Source organism: Mycotypha africana, assembly GCF_025528875.1.
Source record: "Mycotypha africana strain NRRL 2978 chromosome Unknown BDF20scaffold_12, whole genome shotgun sequence".
NCBI classification, from domain to species: domain Eukaryota; kingdom Fungi; phylum Mucoromycota; class Mucoromycetes; order Mucorales; family Mycotyphaceae; genus Mycotypha; species Mycotypha africana.
The window spans coordinates 745,641-763,536 of record NW_026515736.1 but is presented as its reverse complement, the minus strand read 5'-3'; the positions used below and the strand labels follow the sequence as shown (position 1 = coordinate 763,536).

The 17,896-nt window shown below is 35.9% G+C and overlaps 9 protein-coding genes across 9 annotated transcripts; 5 read left to right on the top strand and 4 right to left on the bottom strand.

The window, feature by feature from the left end:
• Positions 1-912: 912 nt before the first annotated feature.
• On the top strand, positions 913-2,336 carry BDF20DRAFT_1004272 (uncharacterized protein; the record flags this gene model as incomplete). Its single annotated transcript, XM_053074661.1, has 2 exons — positions 913-1,353; positions 2,198-2,336. The coding sequence occupies exons 1-2, from the start codon at positions 1,112-1,114 to the stop codon at positions 2,334-2,336; spliced, it is 381 nt and encodes a 126-aa protein (XP_052931881.1). The 5' UTR covers positions 913-1,111.
• Positions 2,337-2,960: 624 nt separating this feature from the next.
• BDF20DRAFT_839533 (uncharacterized protein) lies at positions 2,961-3,706 on the top strand (the record flags this gene model as incomplete). The annotated part of the gene is made up of 3 exons (XM_053079286.1): positions 2,961-2,991; positions 3,234-3,382; positions 3,449-3,706. The coding sequence occupies 3 exons, from the start codon at positions 2,961-2,963 to the stop codon at positions 3,704-3,706; spliced, it is 438 nt and encodes a 145-aa protein (XP_052931880.1).
• Positions 3,707-3,814: 108 nt separating this feature from the next.
• Positions 3,815-4,336, bottom strand: BDF20DRAFT_828053 (uncharacterized protein; the record flags this gene model as incomplete). Its single annotated transcript, XM_053078216.1, has 1 exon — positions 3,815-4,336. The coding sequence occupies one exon, from the start codon at positions 4,334-4,336 to the stop codon at positions 3,815-3,817; it is 522 nt and encodes a 173-aa protein (XP_052931879.1).
• A 354-nt stretch (positions 4,337-4,690) lies between these two features.
• On the top strand, positions 4,691-6,141 carry BDF20DRAFT_1004270 (ubiquitin-conjugating enzyme/RWD-like protein). Its single transcript, XM_053074660.1, has 5 exons — positions 4,691-5,135; positions 5,306-5,442; positions 5,526-5,651; positions 5,732-5,811; positions 5,887-6,141. Exons 1-5 carry the CDS (start codon positions 5,126-5,128, stop codon positions 5,942-5,944), a joined length of 411 nt encoding a protein of 136 aa, XP_052931878.1. The 5' UTR covers positions 4,691-5,125; the 3' UTR covers positions 5,945-6,141.
• BDF20DRAFT_991353 (uncharacterized protein) lies at positions 6,142-9,259 on the top strand (the record flags this gene model as incomplete). Its single annotated transcript, XM_053085346.1, has 10 exons — positions 6,142-6,556; positions 6,728-6,758; positions 6,795-6,873; positions 7,426-7,619; positions 8,136-8,216; positions 8,437-8,546; positions 8,666-8,718; positions 8,768-8,859; positions 8,988-9,081; positions 9,207-9,259. Exons 1-10 carry the CDS (start codon positions 6,516-6,518, stop codon positions 9,257-9,259), a joined length of 828 nt encoding a protein of 275 aa, XP_052931877.1. The 5' UTR covers positions 6,142-6,515.
• An 888-nt stretch (positions 9,260-10,147) lies between these two features.
• Positions 10,148-11,382, bottom strand: BDF20DRAFT_839529 (uncharacterized protein; the record flags this gene model as incomplete). The annotated part of the gene is made up of 4 exons (XM_053079285.1): positions 10,148-10,410; positions 10,496-10,618; positions 10,649-10,700; positions 11,158-11,382. The coding sequence occupies 4 exons, from the start codon at positions 11,380-11,382 to the stop codon at positions 10,148-10,150; spliced, it is 663 nt and encodes a 220-aa protein (XP_052931876.1).
• A 721-nt stretch (positions 11,383-12,103) lies between these two features.
• On the top strand, positions 12,104-13,529 carry BDF20DRAFT_925780 (uncharacterized protein; the record flags this gene model as incomplete). The annotated part of the gene is made up of 6 exons (XM_053084701.1): positions 12,104-12,203; positions 12,292-12,360; positions 12,450-12,493; positions 12,594-12,682; positions 12,777-12,830; positions 12,922-13,529. 6 exons carry the CDS (start codon positions 12,104-12,106, stop codon positions 13,382-13,384), a joined length of 819 nt encoding a protein of 272 aa, XP_052931875.1. The 3' UTR covers positions 13,385-13,529.
• A 134-nt stretch (positions 13,530-13,663) lies between these two features.
• On the bottom strand, positions 13,664-14,714 carry BDF20DRAFT_916948 (uncharacterized protein; the record flags this gene model as incomplete). The annotated part of the gene is made up of 2 exons (XM_053084516.1): positions 13,664-14,028; positions 14,114-14,714. 2 exons carry the CDS (start codon positions 14,712-14,714, stop codon positions 13,664-13,666), a joined length of 966 nt encoding a protein of 321 aa, XP_052931874.1.
• A 1,562-nt stretch (positions 14,715-16,276) lies between these two features.
• On the bottom strand, positions 16,277-16,615 carry BDF20DRAFT_916947 (uncharacterized protein; the record flags this gene model as incomplete). The annotated part of the gene is made up of 1 exon (XM_053084515.1): positions 16,277-16,615. The coding sequence occupies one exon, from the start codon at positions 16,613-16,615 to the stop codon at positions 16,277-16,279; it is 339 nt and encodes a 112-aa protein (XP_052931873.1).
• Positions 16,616-17,896: the final 1,281 nt, after the last annotated feature.

Here is a 17,896-nt window from a genome sequence, read left to right as displayed (position 1 = left end):
GCACAAGTATAGCGATAAAATAGATACGTCACTAAATTGTGGAATAGGAATCCTTTTCATATTGCCCACATAAGCTCTACAGGAACCAAAAAATCCAACCTTTCAGGGCTGTTGTGCTACGTATCGGAAGGTTAACATGCTATCTCTGAGAAATATGAGAGTTGTCATTGAATAAGGATTCTTTATCTGAATTTTGGTAGTGGCCTCTTGAGTATATCCATAGTCAGTTATCATTTGAATGGAGGGTACAGTGGAATCGTAGCCGTAGAGTTGAGTGTCAATCCAATATGTAGATTTTAAAAGCTTGATGTTATAAACATCGTTGTTAACCATAGTTTGACAAAAACTGGGAACAGCAAGCTGAAATGTTCGCTCTTTTCTATCAATATATTTTTCTCTCCAAAAATTAGAGCCTGTATCAATAGTTTCGGTATGTTGGGGACAAACAGTTACATCTTCAGGTAAAACTATTTCAATCGTTATGAAAGTGCTGAAAGGCATAGCTATATGTTATGTGGAGTGGCTGCTAATTATACTACTCAATAAAAGTCTTCACTTCAAAGAAGGAAAAAGAGTGATAAATTTTATCATCAATAGTTAATCTACTTAAAGGACTATCAAACAAGTTTTTAAGTTGTCACAGGTGAGATTGAACGAACTTATATACTACTTTGTAAGTGAACTGTAAACGGAAAGTTCGAGCCAGATATGTAAATAGATGCAAAAAATAGTATCTCGATTTTTCTTGCTAAGTATGTCTATTTTACTTGCTCTCTTCGCTGCTTGATATGACTATGTTTATTGCGACTGAACAGCCGTATGCCCTTATCAGTTTCAAAAGTATCGAAGGCAAATAACTATGAAATTAATTTTCAACTTTGCAACTATACAAATAGGTACTCCAGGAGCCACCGTGTTAGATGTCGGTTGATAGACAAAGAACGCATTGAATATTTGTCATGTGCAAAAAAATTTTGATTCTCCTATATCACAGATTACTAAATTATAAAAGTCCACTTCATCCACGACTGTCTCATTGTTCTGCCTTTAAATTGGTTTAAGGAGACCGAGTGGCTATGCTTGCCGTCCATTGACGCTAAAACAGCTTTTTATGAGGATTACATTATCGTTCATTTGCTCAAACTTGATACCATCAATCAGTTTTAAGAATATACAAATTGGAAGCTTCAGAGATAAATATGTCATGACAAACACCTCTTATTCTACACCAGTTATTGCAGTCTCATTTGCATATTTACTATTAACCTTTACACGCGTTCTTATAATGTTAATGATCGGTAATCATTCCTTTTTACCGCATTTCACCAACGTCGTCTTTGCGATACCAATACCGTATAATTCCCTCGCCTAGTACCTAAAGGACACTTCTAACAAGATTAACACACTAATCAATAAAAGTACCATTCCCATACGGAGGTTGACAGTGGAGTTGGTTTTCACCAGTACATCTTCGAAGATTGTCTAACTTGCGTTTACAAATTTTAATTATTTCAGCTAGTTTAATTTTTGAAGTACTAATTATTATATATACTATAAATTATATTTAGAAAATTAATAACATTTATATAACTATAGAATTACCATTGAGAACAAAGTCTAATTTTTTCTACAAACATCTATCGCTGAGTATCACTAACAAGCAGACCTAACTTTTATACCCTATTTTGTTGAATATTCATTCGTTATTTCCTAGACTGCTTGCCTTTTTTTCTCTGTTCCAGCTTGTGCTGTAGAGCATACAGTTTTACATGTACGATTTAACTTCCTGTCATGTTTTTTTTTTCTGTCAGAAAAAAAAGACGAATCTACCAACAGCCGTGAAGAAAGACTTCAGAGACCTATGCACTGATCGACGTGTTATCCAATAGAATACAGTGAGAACGGTAAATTTTGTCACTTTGAGAAAATCAAACGTCCATAACCAAAAAATAAATGTCGCTTTCCCAAAAAATTAATGGCATTAAGCCAAAAATAATTGTCCCTGTATGTCTAGAAATTTTGTCCTTTTGAAATAAAGAAATTTCACAAGGATCCGAGCCATAATAGAGACTAGGAATTTAGGGTTAGAGCTATACGAGCGTTCTGAGGGATTAGGACCTGTATTTTTTTTAATTGGTGTATGACAATCTTAACGGTGTCGATGTCGGTGTCGGTGTCGTCATTTATTTTGTTTTAGTGTCTGTGTCGGTGTCGATGTCGATGTCTGTGTCGATGTCGGTGTCGGTGTTGGTGTCGGTGTCGGTGTTGGTGTCTGTGTCGGTGTCGGTGTCGAAGTCGATGTCGGTGTCGATGTCGATGTCGTTTGTCGTATTTGAGGGTAGATGATATACCAATATTAAAGACATAATTCACTTTATGAAGGATAAAGATGAATTATATAATATTGCACCAGCAATAATTAGAAACTACATAAACTCTAATATATGAGTACCGTGAATTAAGTGTTGTGTTTAGTTGATAGCATCATATGAGATGTGGAGAACTCGTATACAAATTATACAAGATCCTCACACCTCATTACTGCTGAAATAATATAAAGTAGAGTAGGAAACGAATATAGAATAAGTGATGATTCTTATACGAGAATAGCTACCTCGTATAAGGCTGAACAGGTTGTCATTTAGGATATATAGTTTACTTATTTTGCTATAATACGTTACTATATGACATGGGATATATAGTAGAATTAATATATGGACATGCAGGATATATTGATTCAACACCAAGGTATAATAGGTTATAAGTACTATTCTCTGCCTTCGGCATAAAGAATGATTACAAGATAATAGTTTGTGATCATCCTTTACAATAACTGTTCACTCAACTCAAACACCACGCACGAATAATATTTTCCTAATTAATTCTATTTTCCTGCAAGCAGTGCTACATAATGGTTAGCACGGGAAAATAGGTTAGTTGCATGATCAGTAGATCAAGCCATGGATACGTTTACAAGTCCACCCGCTCCGGGTAGATGCGTAATCTCCTCAAGGGAGAATTCTATTCTTTTACGGTTCAGAAGACGTACGTCTTCTTTGAGTAGAATAACTCAGCTGTCAGTTTCTAGGTTCCGCAATATGAAGAAGATATTTAAATTTTTGCAGTAGATATTTTTCTTCTCTTTGAACTGAACTTGATTCAAAATAAAAACCTACTAGTTTGATCTCGTTAACTTTTTATTGTTTTAATTAAGTGATATTTAACTCTACAAGTCGTCAAATACCACATCGTTAATTTCGTTTCAGCCAAGTCAATTGAAAATTATATTCAAGACTCCATGGAACCGTTTATGGCACTTGCCTATTTCACCTCATCGCAAGCACAAGACTTGAAATCGCTAACGTTTGCTGCTCACTCGACGGTACGCTTTCTGTGGTCTATCTGTAAAAAAAATATGACGAAGAAAAATCAGAATGAAATATATCAGGTACTTGATCAAGCTACAAACAAAGTACAAGAAATAATCGAAATACAAGATGAAGATCCTATTTTGATGCTGGAAAAAGCCAAAAACTTTGCCAAAGAGTTTCTAGGAATCATTGAGAACCAGAAAAGAAAGTTAAGTGAAGAATATGAACTAGATCTACAAGCCTACACAAAAGAAAAAATATACAGCAGACGATTTTCAGTTTATCGAAAGCATGTCAGTACCAAACAAGCCGAGAAACTGGAAAAAGATTTATGATGCAGGAAAAATCAAAGGTTTATTTAACTCTTATACCTCAGCAGACTCGTTGAAAAGTTCTTATCACCATGCCATTAAACGTACCAAAAAACAAAAATAACTTTTTATTTATCTTTCAAATAAAGTATTTTCATTCCTCTTTTTAATAATTGTCTCGCTCAGTAAACTAATAGTTTGATTTTCTACGTTGGAAGAAAAGGAAAACATCTTGTCTGGATGAGATAAAAACTGACATAACGCAAAGAAAGCATTCAAAGGTTGATCGTTTATAGGTGTGACATCCAAATCGGAAAGAAACATCAGACATTTTTCTGCCCAAAAATCAGATTTGATCTTTACCAAATGGGAATTTGTTTCGTCTACATTTGAGCCAAGACAGTCTTTGTGGGCAATAATTAATACAATTGGTAAATAATTGAATCTTTCGTAAACAAGTGTACAGTATTGCATAATTTTCAGAATCAATACTTGATTAACTTCACTTTGAATAGTTACAACTATTGGTTTGAAACGTTCGTCGCTTTCATTCTGAGATTTGTATACATTGAAAAAACCTCCAGCCTCTGGCCATCCATTCTGATGCACCACATAGTTGTTTTTTGGAACGTGTGTACCTATAAGTAAAGTCATGTGTTATATGAGAGCAGTGAAGTTTATAAGAGGGCTATGATGTATCATACCGACCAAAACTTGAGCGATCAAATTTATTATTTCTTGTTCGTTCAGTAGAAGCTGAGCTATAAGATCAGTGTTTGACTTCCATTTAAATTGTAGATTAGGAGTATCCATACTCTCGTCTATTTTCTATCAAGGACAGTGGGTTTCTGCTTACTTTTTTTTGTAGTTACGAATTTTTCTAGCGGGTCCGGCTCGGCACCCCGAGTATGGTGAATTTTTACTTACCTTTTTTGTACACCACCGACGACATCGATACCGACATACACCAACACCGACACCGACACCGACATCGACATCGACACAGACACCAACATCGACACCGTTAAGATTGTCATACACCAATTAAAAAAAATACAGGTCCTAATCCCTCAGAACGCTCGTATAGCTCTAACCCTAAATTCCTAGTCTCTATTATGGCTCGGATCCTTGTGAAATTTCTTTATTTCAAAAGGACAAAATTTCTAGACATACAGGGACAATTATTTTTGGCTTAATGCCATTAATTTTTTGGGAAAGCGACATTTATTTTTTGGTTATGGACGTTTGATTTTCTCAAAGTGACAAAATTTACCGTTCTCACTGTAGCGTTTTTTAGGTTCTCGAGGAAGAATATTTAAGCGGACATAAGAACTTATGAAAGATGGATATTACTCCTATTGCTCTTTTTTGGTTTTTTTTTATTTTTCAAAGCAACGGTTTTAATTAGGCAATCGTCGTCAATCGTCAAGGAAGATTTCAAATATGGCACAAGGTAAAGTAAATAAATATTTGCAAAACACCCTCTTCCGTACTGGGTGTTGGAAAAGGAACAATTCAAAGGTGATTCATAAGTGGAAATGACAACCAAAGATTAGTGCTTTGTATTATCTGGGAGAGAACTTTATCATTTTTTTACTTTTACCAACTCATCTCTGTCCACAGTACCTCGTAACTTTCGCTTGCTAGAAGAATTAGAAAAGGGAGAAAAAGGGCTTGGAGACGGTGCCTGCAGTTATGGTTTAGCTGACGACGATCTTCTGATGCACAACTGGCATGCCACCATTCTCGGTGCTCCTCACGTAAAATATGCTTCTCATTGTTTTTTTTTAATCAAAGCAGACATAAAATGGTACAGGATATGCTAACTTCTTTATTCATAAAGTCTGTTCACGAAAACCGTATTTACAGCTTGACAATTTATTGTGGTGATCAATATCCCAATCAACCACCTGTCCTTCAATTTGTGTCAAAAATCAATTTACCTAGTGTCAATCCTCAAGACGGAAAGGTACTTTTTCTCAATGCTATTATGGCGTAGAATACTCTACTGTAGCAGTAGTTACTGATGATTTACAACTATCTTTATAGGTTGATCCTAACCGTTTACCTTGTCTCGCACATTGGAAGAGCAATTATACACTTGAAACTGTTTTAACCGAGTTAAGAAGGTAAGATTGCTTGAGTTTATACATCGAAGAAATTGTAGCATGGTATAGTCGTATCAATCGTTTATTTGAATATAGGGAAATGGCTACGGTCGGTCGTAAATTACCCCAACCTCCTGAAGGCACCACTTTCTAGAATTAAAGAGACAAAGTCTGATCCTTGTAACTGCATTTTCAAACAGCAACAAAACTCATATATAAAGATTCAAATAAAGAAACTTATTTATCCTCATATGGTTGAGATTTTTATACAACACTTGGACTGGTCACCCACGCTGTTTTGAAGAAAATGGACAATCCTTTTCAGCAAAATCTATCTCGTTACTAGCGTACGCGCACAGCATAAGTCTATGCAGGAATTAGTAATGGTTGGGATTTGACTTTATTTTGAAGAAAAATGACAGACGATTGGATAAGAATAATCAGGTTGATAGACCGCAACATTTGCGTAAAAATATCCTCGAAGAGTCTTAATGGCTAAAAAGTGATAGGGATATGGATCTTTGAAGTACGAATGTCAAATTATGAATATCTTTTTACTATTTACAATTGATATACACAATCTCGGCACATGCATGTAACAGAACTTATTCTTTGATTAAGTTTCCTCTGCTTGTTTGACGAGAAATAACATCTCAACCATTTGTGTATACATCATTATAGACAAGCGGTGTTGATTTTCCTCCGCGATAATTGATACGGGTGTCATGTATCAAAGGACTGGCCACCAATTCAACGTCAAAGATTGGTAAAGATTGACTTGGTACGATTGCAACCAAGAATAAAGCGAAAACAATAGTAAACTGCTTCATTAGTTTATTTATTTTTAAAATTGTGGGGCAGATTGCTGAAAGAGACAAAAGATTAAAAGAATCATTTTCAAAGAAATGTGAATTTTTATGCCTGTGGGTTGCTTTAGGATTTCAATATTTCCACGAGATAATGTCGACGTAAGTGTTGATTAGGATATACTGAGTATAAAAAAGGCTTTGGTCGGCATTCCGCGCATTAAAGTTTCGGTAATTTTGCGGAAGACCCCTACACTCATAATTAGTATTGCAGCCGGTACGAAGAACGGCATCAAGGGCATAAAACAACGAGCCAATGAGAGAACCCTTTTAAAAACAGCAAAATGATATGCCCTTTGGATCAATGAAAGTATTACCAACTAGTCCAAACGCTGTTAACAACTGAGAAAAAAGAACCCTTTTTTGATTATTAGAATGGCATCAACAGCAGTCGAACCTTGCAAGTACCAATTCTTTGCTAAATGTTTCGCTAGGATACTTTCCTTTCAGTACTACGTTCTTGTTATACTGAAAGTAAAATTTCTAATATAGCTGGACGTACGGCTATCAATTAGCGCTAACAGTAATCACAGTATCCAAAAAAAAACTGTGAACCTTCGATTAGGGTCAGTCCAACTGTGATTGAATTTGTCGATTTATTTTCGAAAAGGAGACAAAGTAATAGTTCTAATAGCTGAAACATATGGTGATTTCAAGAATTCTTTGACCTTTGGATACGTAACAACTCGACCCAATTGCAATTAATGAACCGATTTTGCTTGCTTTTTTGATTCAGCCTGATTTCGATACATGTAATTGATTTGACCAGCCTTCTTGGGAATTGTCAGAAATTGCTCTGGGACTGCACAGTTCAGTAAGCACGTCAGCTGCCTGTTGTCACTTGTGAGGAAAGGCCTGCTTTGCAAAAACTCAGTTATCATCTCTACGGTAAGCAGTGTAAATGCATATACATCATCCCTAGCGCATTATGACCTCCGAGCGACCGTAGTCACAGTTGGTCAGGTAAAATCCGTAGTACAAGATCAAAGAATGATCCACATAAATTAAACGGATCTGCGTGTTCGCCGAGAAGCCTCAACATAACTATGTGTGCTGGAAGAAATAGTGCAAGGATGTTTAAGAATACCACAATATTCATGTCTATGATTTTTTTGTGTCATTGGTTGCTTTATTTGAGATCTCCAACCTTTAAATGGCCTTTTGATTTGTAACATTTCGTACTTTATTGTATGTCATTCCTCTCTGTATAGACTTAAGGTTTCTCTTTCGATATTTCTTGTCAAGTATAAAAATATTTCAAAATCAGTCTATAGTTGAAACCAACAAGTAATTGATACTTTTGGGTCAAGCAGAACAGTGCATTGTCAATAACATCTACATGGTTTTGAATGCTATAAAAGAACGATTAAAAATAAGACATGTTGTACATATTAATAAACCTTATGATAACTAAAATAAAACATTATCTATAAAGCTAGAAAACAGTAAAACAATATTTTACAATTGTACACAGCTTAGGATAAAAGATCATTAATAAGTTATAGATCGGTCCAGAAGCGGGTTCACTTCCCTATCAGAAAGCATAAAGAAAGCATAAAAGTATATGCGAAATTTAGTGCGCTACCAGCTATTTGCAAGAGGCCGTTTGAGAGTTGTTTTTAAGAATCATACATCTAAAAAAAGACATGTTAAGAATCCGATAGCTTAAGGCAAATGTATTCAATCGATCTTGAGTATCTTCCGATTCATTCAACGAGCAATTAACTTTTATATAGTTTGAGAGAAAATTACAGTTTTCTTTATTTTGGGCGAAGACCAGATTTTGGTCACTCTCAGCAATGTTGGTGTTATCTACCTATGTAAATTTCTATGTGTTCAGCCTAGAGATCTGTCATCTTCTATAAAGCATATTGTACTATCCCAGGCAAGGTATGACTGAAATATGACTAAGCGCTTAAATGATCACCAACTGGTCATAATTACAAAAGCAAGCGTATTTTTACTGATAAGCGGTACTCTTTATCGATTAGAAATGATTAATGGTCTAGTTTAGAGGATAGCACAGCTACCATTATGCTGCTTGATATAACTGAGACGCAAAGTACGACAGACTGGGTGATTATAGCATCATTTGGAATAAATAACATTAGTACATGATAACTGCATGATGAAATTACATAACACATTGGAAGAAGCTATATCAAAGCGATCAAAACAAAGGGTATCATTTGTATTTCATCGCGTATGCGTGGGCAATCCGAAAGTTTAGATTACTATGCCTTAATCCAGGGCAAAAAAAAATAAAAATCAAATGGCACAGTAGTGGAGATAACTGTGCGTGTCTTTTCATGTTATTTTTGACTTGAACAGGCCTGTGCAATTCTAATTGGAATATCCTATGCTTGTACAGTACTCTTTATAATGAGTTTTCAGACTTGTGTTGTTATCCAACTAAAGATCGATGGTAAAATCAATGGACCTTTTTTCTTTTTCCCTAAGCACTTCGCTCGGTCTTCTGGAAAGCGCTACGTAGTCAATAAGAAAAAACAAGAATAACAAGAAACTATAGGATAGTCAATCCATGTTTAGCAGCCCTCAAGAGTGAATACAAAGATATACTTGAGTTATATGAAGCCTACTGATAGATTTATAATAGAATGTAAATAAAACCACAAAATACTGCAGAAAGATAGTGCAATAATTAGCAACCGTACATTCTACACACATAAAGAAAGAATTTGTTTCAGATACTCGAACACAACTGATATATGGTCAGGCGAGGCCATATTGAGGGAAACTGTCTAATGCTATGTTACTGGTAGGTTCTTATTCGGAATACATACTCTATTTACAAAATCGATCTGATATGGTTTACGATAAACCCTCTCCCACTGACAGAAGCTTGTATCAGACGTCAGAATACTTTATTTGTGGCGTGCAGTCATTTCGTCTTCATTAATTTTCAAAACACGAAATATTGTGATTTCCCTTATTGGAATCAAAAGGCATTTTCAAATCTGTGATTCGCATTTTACGACCATTTACTGTCATGGGTAGAAACTGTCAGGCCCTGCGTGTAACGCGTACCTCACCATGGGATAATTATTATGATTTTAAAGGGATGTGCAGTGACATACATGGTAATGACAGTTATTCTTTAGTATATTTCATTGTGAATATGAATATTTTGGTTAGAGTAGATACAAGTAGAAATTATGGCTTCATCTTTACTACTATGTGGCAAGGTCAAATTATCATAGAACAACAGAATAAGGCTGAATCGCATACTCAAATTCACATAAGCGCAAAAATATAACAGAAATGAGATAATCTATTAATTAGAACTTAGCTTGAGAACAAACTAATCTCATAATCCTAAAGCAAGGATAGACAACGAAATTGAGCTCATATACTGTAATAGCTTGATCCAGTTAGATGACCTGTAGAGTTGTTCACTTATTGCTAAACATTACCGACTATAAGGTAAATCAAAATTGTGATTCCTCCTCAACTATGCTTGAACTTTATTATCACTTGTAAGCACCCTTATGATAATTCACCAATGACTTATCGAGAAATATTGCATAGGACTTCATAAGGACATCGACAATCAGCATTTCAACACATTCGACGAAGCTTCTCACCATAGTAAAACAATAACTTTTGTCGGTATCAATTTTCAATGGAGAAAAGAAATTATATTTATACTGTGTTAATTTGGCTGACTTCATTAGGTAAAGAGGCGAGCCGAATGCTGCCCAATATAATGGCAATGATTTGGTCACGGGGTAAACTAATTTGGTTAATATTGGATGTGACAATTTTATTGAATATGTACCATTCAAGCGGAATTGATTTGACAGATGGAATTGTAGTACCAGCAGCAACAAGATTAGCATAATGGTCACCATTATAACGATGGTTTCCGTCAATAATGATAGTTTCTTCAAACGGAGAACAACATATATGCTCAATATGAAGTCGATAACATGAAAAAGTGACTGTGCGAAAAGAACATTAGATCAATTTACTCTCCACACACATGTACAGTACGGTGCTAAAAGGGTTATCGATAATTTGAGACTACCCAAAGCTTGAAATGTAATATTTTTTTAAACGAAAATCCATCAGCAGAACCAGCTAGGGACAATTCACATGAGAAATGATAAATATTCTTTTTTTCTGTTAAAAGATGACATACTTCAAAAAAATGAGAATGCAACAGTGACGAGAATTGTAAGACGACAAGTTTTTCAATAAAGAGCTTGAAGAGGCAGAAGAATCAGGAAATCAGGGAATCAACGAGGGGAAAGTTACGACTGACTCAACATAGCCTTTAGAGAATAAATTAAGGCGTTTTCAAAGTTTGTTGGTACTACTGACAACGGCTATTCGAATCCAATTTAAAACGTGGATTTCTAACTTAGGAGTCTATTTCTCAAAGCGCATTATTATAATTTAAGGATGTTAATGATGTTGAAAATGAGCTAACAACAGGAAGCCAAAACACAACAGTCATTAAAAAAACTGTAGGTGATACCGGACGGGAGACGAGGCGATGCTGGTGTGGTAAAGTTACAAAGACGTTTGGTTGATTAGAATCGGAATTTGAATATGTTTGAATTACTGCGTTAAATTGCCGTGTAGTATGATAGAAGCGCAATAAATTGTTCCTGGCCTTTTTTATTCCACATAAATCGAGTTTGCCTACTTGGCCTTCATCTAAACCTCGATTTGCACATATCAATATCCAGAAGAGACACATATTTACAGTTTCCTACTTATTTACAGGATTGTATCACAAGCCATATACGAAAGGTCTGTCTGTCCCCGCGAAGGGTTCAACGAAGAAATAATGAATGGTGTAACAGCGTCTAGACACTCCGACATGAGGGACAAGCGCCTTTGATCTATTGCTCGCTTCAGCTCGGAAACAAGCTGCACTATTATATAGTCTTTGATTTTCAGACGAACAGTAGGAAGGGAAATGAAGATTGATATTGCATCAAGGAAAACGAGATTTCACTGCAAAAAAGACGATCGTAGAGATACTGTGTATATACCCTTGGCATGCGTTTTCACTCCTTTCTCAACTACAGAAAATCTTAGTTTGACTTACTGATTATAATAAAAAGCCTGTGCGTAAAACTTAACGACTGGCCGGCCCTTGGCAGTTGTTATCATCCCGCCCTTGACCCCGACCTTTTCTACCGTAATTATCAACTCGGATATGCACGAATAGGTTTGCACTTTAGGCGAACGAAACTGGTACCGTCTGCACAAACATAAAAAGAATAAAAACTTAAAAATAGAAGAAGCAATTTAAATTAGTTTTGTGTAATTTTAGTTGCACAAAGGCACAAAAATCCAGAACGGACAAGAGGATGGAGGACAATAAAAACGACTAAATCAACTGCCTTTCGTTCGTCCTTCTTCCTTTCTCCTCAATTTATTTTTCTTCTTCCCATCTTCACTCCCTTTTTGATATGAAATTGACATTACTCTTAACATGTTTCGCAGCTCTTTTAGCTGTCACTTTAGTGCAAGCTGACGATATGGCAGATGCCTTGAAGAAATTCTGTGGAGGTATAGATCCCTTTGTCTGACTAAAAGTAGACAAAAAAACCCCCAGTACACTTACGCTCCCAGCAACGTTACCCTTTAAACATTATAGGTATTGCCATCACAGCTCCTTCAAAGGGACAGACATTCACCAATCCTAAAACAGTCAAGGTTACAGTTAGTAAATATCACGCCTCAAGTCAAACTTTTTTCTAAACTTTCGAAAATCGATTTGTCTGACTCACATCTAAATTTCAACAATCAAAATAGCTAGAAAACCAAACGCCCAAGCCAAAGTTATCAATGCTGTTGATGTAAAGTATATTGTTTGATTGCTAGTTATTGCTTTTGTTGTATATAAGGAGTAGATAATTGACAAATAACTGTTTATCCTCGATCCAATAATACCTGCAGGCTTATTCTATCGATAGTAAAGGCAAAGCAACTTATCTTCAAACAGTCTGGAAAGGAAGCTATAGCTTAAACAAAAAGGCTACTCTAACGTAGGTGGTTCAATCTTTTTATGAACACATTTGTTGGGCATTTCTTTGACTAGGTGCTAATTAATTAATTCCCGTTGCCTGTTTATTCATATAGTGTCGATTTAACAAAGGCCAAGCAGGCTAAGTTTCCTGGACAATTCGAATTCCGGTGAGATTATATGACAATTTCTATTCGTCTTGTAGATTAAAATACTTACCTGTTTTGGTTTTCAAAAAATACACTTTATAAACAATTATAGTGTTTGGGTCCATAATAAGGCTGGTCCTGATTGTACCTTAATGTCCAAGGTTTTCAAGGCCAAATCTTCATCTCACTCTAACGCTGTTGAAGAAGCTGAATACCAGAACTTGAATGAAAATATTGATCGTGGTTGTTTTGGAGTTGAATTAACTGCTCCCAAGTTGGGTGGCGAAGTCTCAGCAGACCAACCTTTCACTGTTCAAATTCAACGTGATAGTGCCGCTCATACTGATTCTCTTCAGAAACTTGAACTATACAAGGTTGAATTAGACTCACGCCAATCCACCAAAGTTCACGATACTTGGAGTGGTAATGAAGACATTCAAAATATGATAAACTTTAAGGATACCATCCCTGCTTCTGCCAAGGCTGCCAACACTGCTTTCTATTACAAGTTGTCTGCTAATACTCAACATGACGAGACTTGTGAATTCTACTCTCATCCTTTCTACCTTAACTAAATATAATACCATATCCTCGTTAGTATGAAAAGTCCCTCATTATACGTTTTCTGTTTGATTTCTGTACCCTTCTCTGTATTATTATCGTGATCTATAAATAAAATCAAGGAACCTTTAACAAATAGAGAGCAATTGATCAATTTATTCTATTTACTGATATTGTACTCTTATTAGTCATGGAAATGTACTGTATGTTTAGTAGTAAGCAAATATAATATAGGGTAAAAGTATAAGTTAAAATAAAGTAATAAAACAGCTACTATCGATACTGCTACTTGGCTAATCCCAAATTAATTGACCATATTCATTAATGCCCGCGGTTGATTGTGGTACCTTGGATGACGAGGACTTCTGTCCATTTTTACCCCAGGGCGTGTTTTTGCCTCTACCTGTTGCATAATAATCTTGGATCTTGATCTTCTCCAATTCTTTCTGATGTTTACGTAATCTTTCCTCTTGAAGTGCAGCAGCAGCCTGTTTCTGTGCTTTTTTCTTGGCATTCCGTTTCATATTTTCGCGTTGCTTTTTATCTAATCCTGGAATATATCTTTCATTCGCTTCTATAACAGCTGCTGTGATGGCAGCATTCTTGTCAACATGAGTATTATTAGAAGCGGTATTTGACTTTTGATTAACACGTCGGCCTATTTTGAGAATAAAAGTAAAGGAATGGACACTGAATACGACTGTTGCTATTGTTTTTTTAATGAAGCGACTATTCAAACTTACTTCTAACTTGACTCCATCCTTCTTCGAGAGGAACAGGTTCGAGTTCCACTTCTTCTTCTTCCGGTTTAATGCGTAAAACGCGTGCATAATGAGTTGTTGGATCCATATGCTCATCAATTTCTCTAATAGGCTCATCATTTTCCATATCGTCTGATATTTTTGCTTCTTCATATTCATCTTGCTGGCTTCCATCTACATTACTACTCTTGTTGTTGTTCTCATATTTAACGGAATTAGGGTGATTGTCGGTCTTCTTGTTTTTGTCAGATGTTAACTTTTGTGAGCGTTGTTGATTTTGAACAGAATCGATTTTCAACTGGTCATCAACTGCTGTATTCACTGCTGCTTTATTCTTTTTGTTCTTTTTTTTATTCTTACTTGTTTTTGTTGCTGTTGCTGTGGTATTGGCTGTGGATTTTTCTGCTGCACGCTTCCTTTCTTCGGCAAATTTTTTAAGTCGTTGTTGTCGTTGATATTCTATATCGTCCAGTAACGGTTCCTGTTCAGGACCACCTGTTTTATATATTACCCAAATTGGGAAAAGGAATACGAGGATCCAACCTATTAGCCGCAAATAGTCTTTGATATCCAGGTCGAGCATTGTTATGCGTCAAGTAGCTAAGGAAAATATACTTCTAGAAGACAAACGAGGGAAAAGCGAAAGAATGAGAGAAATCTAGGACAAAATGAATTGGTGCTTGATTTCAATAGCCGAATCGTATATTGTGCACACTCAAGGTAAATTAAGTTTTGATAGTGCATCCTCTTTGAATTGAAGTGAAGAGTATAACAAGTTCTCAAAAGCTTTTATAATTGTTCTTTATCCTTTTATTCTACTGATAATCAACAGTTTACTACTATTATTATTAAACATGCCATGAGCACTCCTAAGCGAAAGGTGTGATCATCTGCACATACTTTGCTAGACGCAGAAACTAGCTCTCTGCAAAAATGATCGATGGCTAGTACGTGTGGCCCTTCTCTCTGTGTGGCTTGCACACCTTGAATCTATAGCATGGAAAATGTTGCTAGCTTTCCACTGAACATTGATAGAAATGGTGCAACAGTAATTCACGTAACAAGTCAAATTTACTGGTCAGAAAGACTGCTCAAGATGGACACTCTTTATACACATTCTGTTTGATTAGTGTGTTTCTTACCTGTATTTCGTCTTTTTCGCACTGTCATGGCGTAAATTTCAAAACAGTTCGTTTTCTGAGCCAATTTAACCTCACACATACAAGTAGGTTTTACAAAGTGATTCAAGTTTTCCAAAGTATCGCTGAAATGGACCAGAAGGACTGTATTTAAGTGTAGTCATAATAGACATCGCTATGCGCTCAACATCATTCACGAACGTTTTTGAGCTCCAAAATCTGCATCATTTTTGGATATAGTTGGATTTAAAGCTAACAGAAAAAAAGCACTCAAGATGTCTCTAACTCAGAATACCAGTTACGTACTACATGTTAATAGGGCCCTTATATGTGCTGCTGTCAACTTCCTCTGGTATCCCGCTGCTTTACTTCCCATATAACTTTGATATCTAGCCCATGAGCCACGAATGAGCGGTATGTAAATGAAGTATTCTTTTCTTTTAATTATGGCACAAGAATTGAGTCAGAAGGCGCAAATCTCTCACTAACCTTATACTGACATGGCTTCCATTCATTCCTACATTACCTAGGAACTCATTTCTTATCTTTCTATTGACTGCAGTTTTTACTATAGAGGAATGCCTGAGTTTAATGCAAGTCATAGCTGTCGGCATAGATATTAGCCACCTATAGGCATCTAGGGCAGTTAAATATGAAACCATTTCCAGATGAAACTAATGGAAAATGCTTGAAAGAATTTGGTGAGGCAACCAGGGTTTGTGATTGCCATCGAGCGTTTCATATCTTCTGCTCGTTCGAGATACCAATGTAATATCTATTGGTGCCAATAGATGTGGTATCTTCAGAATTTTATCATTATTATTTATTTTAAATGATATAATAATATTAAATCGAAAGAAGCATATGAAAAAAAAAAAAAAAACAGAAACAAGGAAAAATGCGTGATGATATGACAATAATAGTAGTATTTGATGCTGTAAAGCGTCTTGAGAAGTAGGTAGGACTTGGTTGAATAGCAATGAGTTTTTAGCCTGCAGAATTGTAATTAAGGACTTGAGGTTCTACTTATAGTATGGTATACGTCTTGATAACCTGTCATAGAATCCCAGTTACCCAGTTGAATGCTTTCCTCCTCAATATTTTGCAGAGAACTTAGGTCAGTGGAACTGGAATTAGCAGTAGTTGACTTGCTGCTAATATTTGTATCTGTACTGGAGGCAGTGGAAACACGATGCTTGTTATCATTAGTAGCCAACAACTTGGAGAATTCGGACCAAGGTAAATCCATGAAGCTAGAGTTCTTGGGAGTAGTTATACTTGGGTCTTCATTGATGAGATTAGGGACAGTCTTGATATGTTGAAGCAGCTTATAACCAGGATCCATTTTATGCACAAGTTATGCGTTATCTAATTTAATGTAAGAGTGAATAATGCACTAAAAATGATCGCCTAACTTTCGGCTCTTTTTATATGAATTTATGAGCCGTGGGACTTCTGATACCATAATTGTGTTAGTCCGCATGAATAAAACGATTGGATGTGTACTTGAACTGATTGGTGGAATCTAGGCAACCAAAATTCTGTGAACGGAAATAGCTGAAAATAGCTCTTCAGATAAACAAGTCCTCCACAATAAATTGGATACCGAGGAAAGGGGGAGGGGGACCTAGAACTTTTTAACCTTTCCATAATTGGTTAGGAGTTGATATACTCAGCTCAATCTAAAGAGTGTTTATTGCCGAAAGGCCATAGTTGGCTTAATTTTACAAAGACATGGCAGCAAAATAGTAGATTTGGATCCCTCATCAACAGAAGAAGAGCAGAAAAGCGAGGGAATTACTCTGTTATTTCCAAGCAGGTAGGTGGATCTGAGACACGAAGGTGAAAACGCTTCCGACGAAGCTAGGACTGCACAATGAATCAAAGTGCTATGACCATATAACCAACTGACTCTCTCGCTATGTTGATTACCTGTTTGGAAATGTGCAAACACTGAAACGCAATTATCATTCTTCGCTTCAGAGTGCTTTGAGCTGTCAAGCGGAGATGGCCACTGAACAAACTATGTGGTTTGTAGTCATATCATTCTTTTGCAGAAGTCTGCTTGTGGGTTAAAGCTTGACAAATAACTCAACCCCCAGTTAAATGAGCAATCTGTTTCTCATTGTGTAGCTAATATGTACGTTGCGGACTATATCACAGTTTCATCAAGAACTTAACCATCTGCAATGAATAAGTCCTTCCATAGCTTTGTTCGCCGCAGATATTGCTATTTTCAGGCTTTGAGAAATTTTGATATTGAAAATGGGCAGTGGAACGACAGAGAATAAGCAACAATAAAGCACATGTAGATCATAAAAAGAAGGAGAATGCTTAGGTTACGAAACTCCGGTGACACCTGAAACTTTGCCCAAAAGTTGACATATAAACGTTTCATGGCAACATATGAATCAATCCTAAAATAGTTAAAGATACATTTATAAGGCATGAGGGTGGGCTGTAATCTAGCTATAACGGTTCCAGAGTAAATATTGTAGCAGAGCTTCTTTAAAGATAAAATATTTTGCGAAGAAAGAATATCTAAATTCACCTAGTAATGTTTATGAATGTTCTCTTTGATGATATAAGATTAGACTTAATTATCGTATTGTTGCCTTACTGCTTG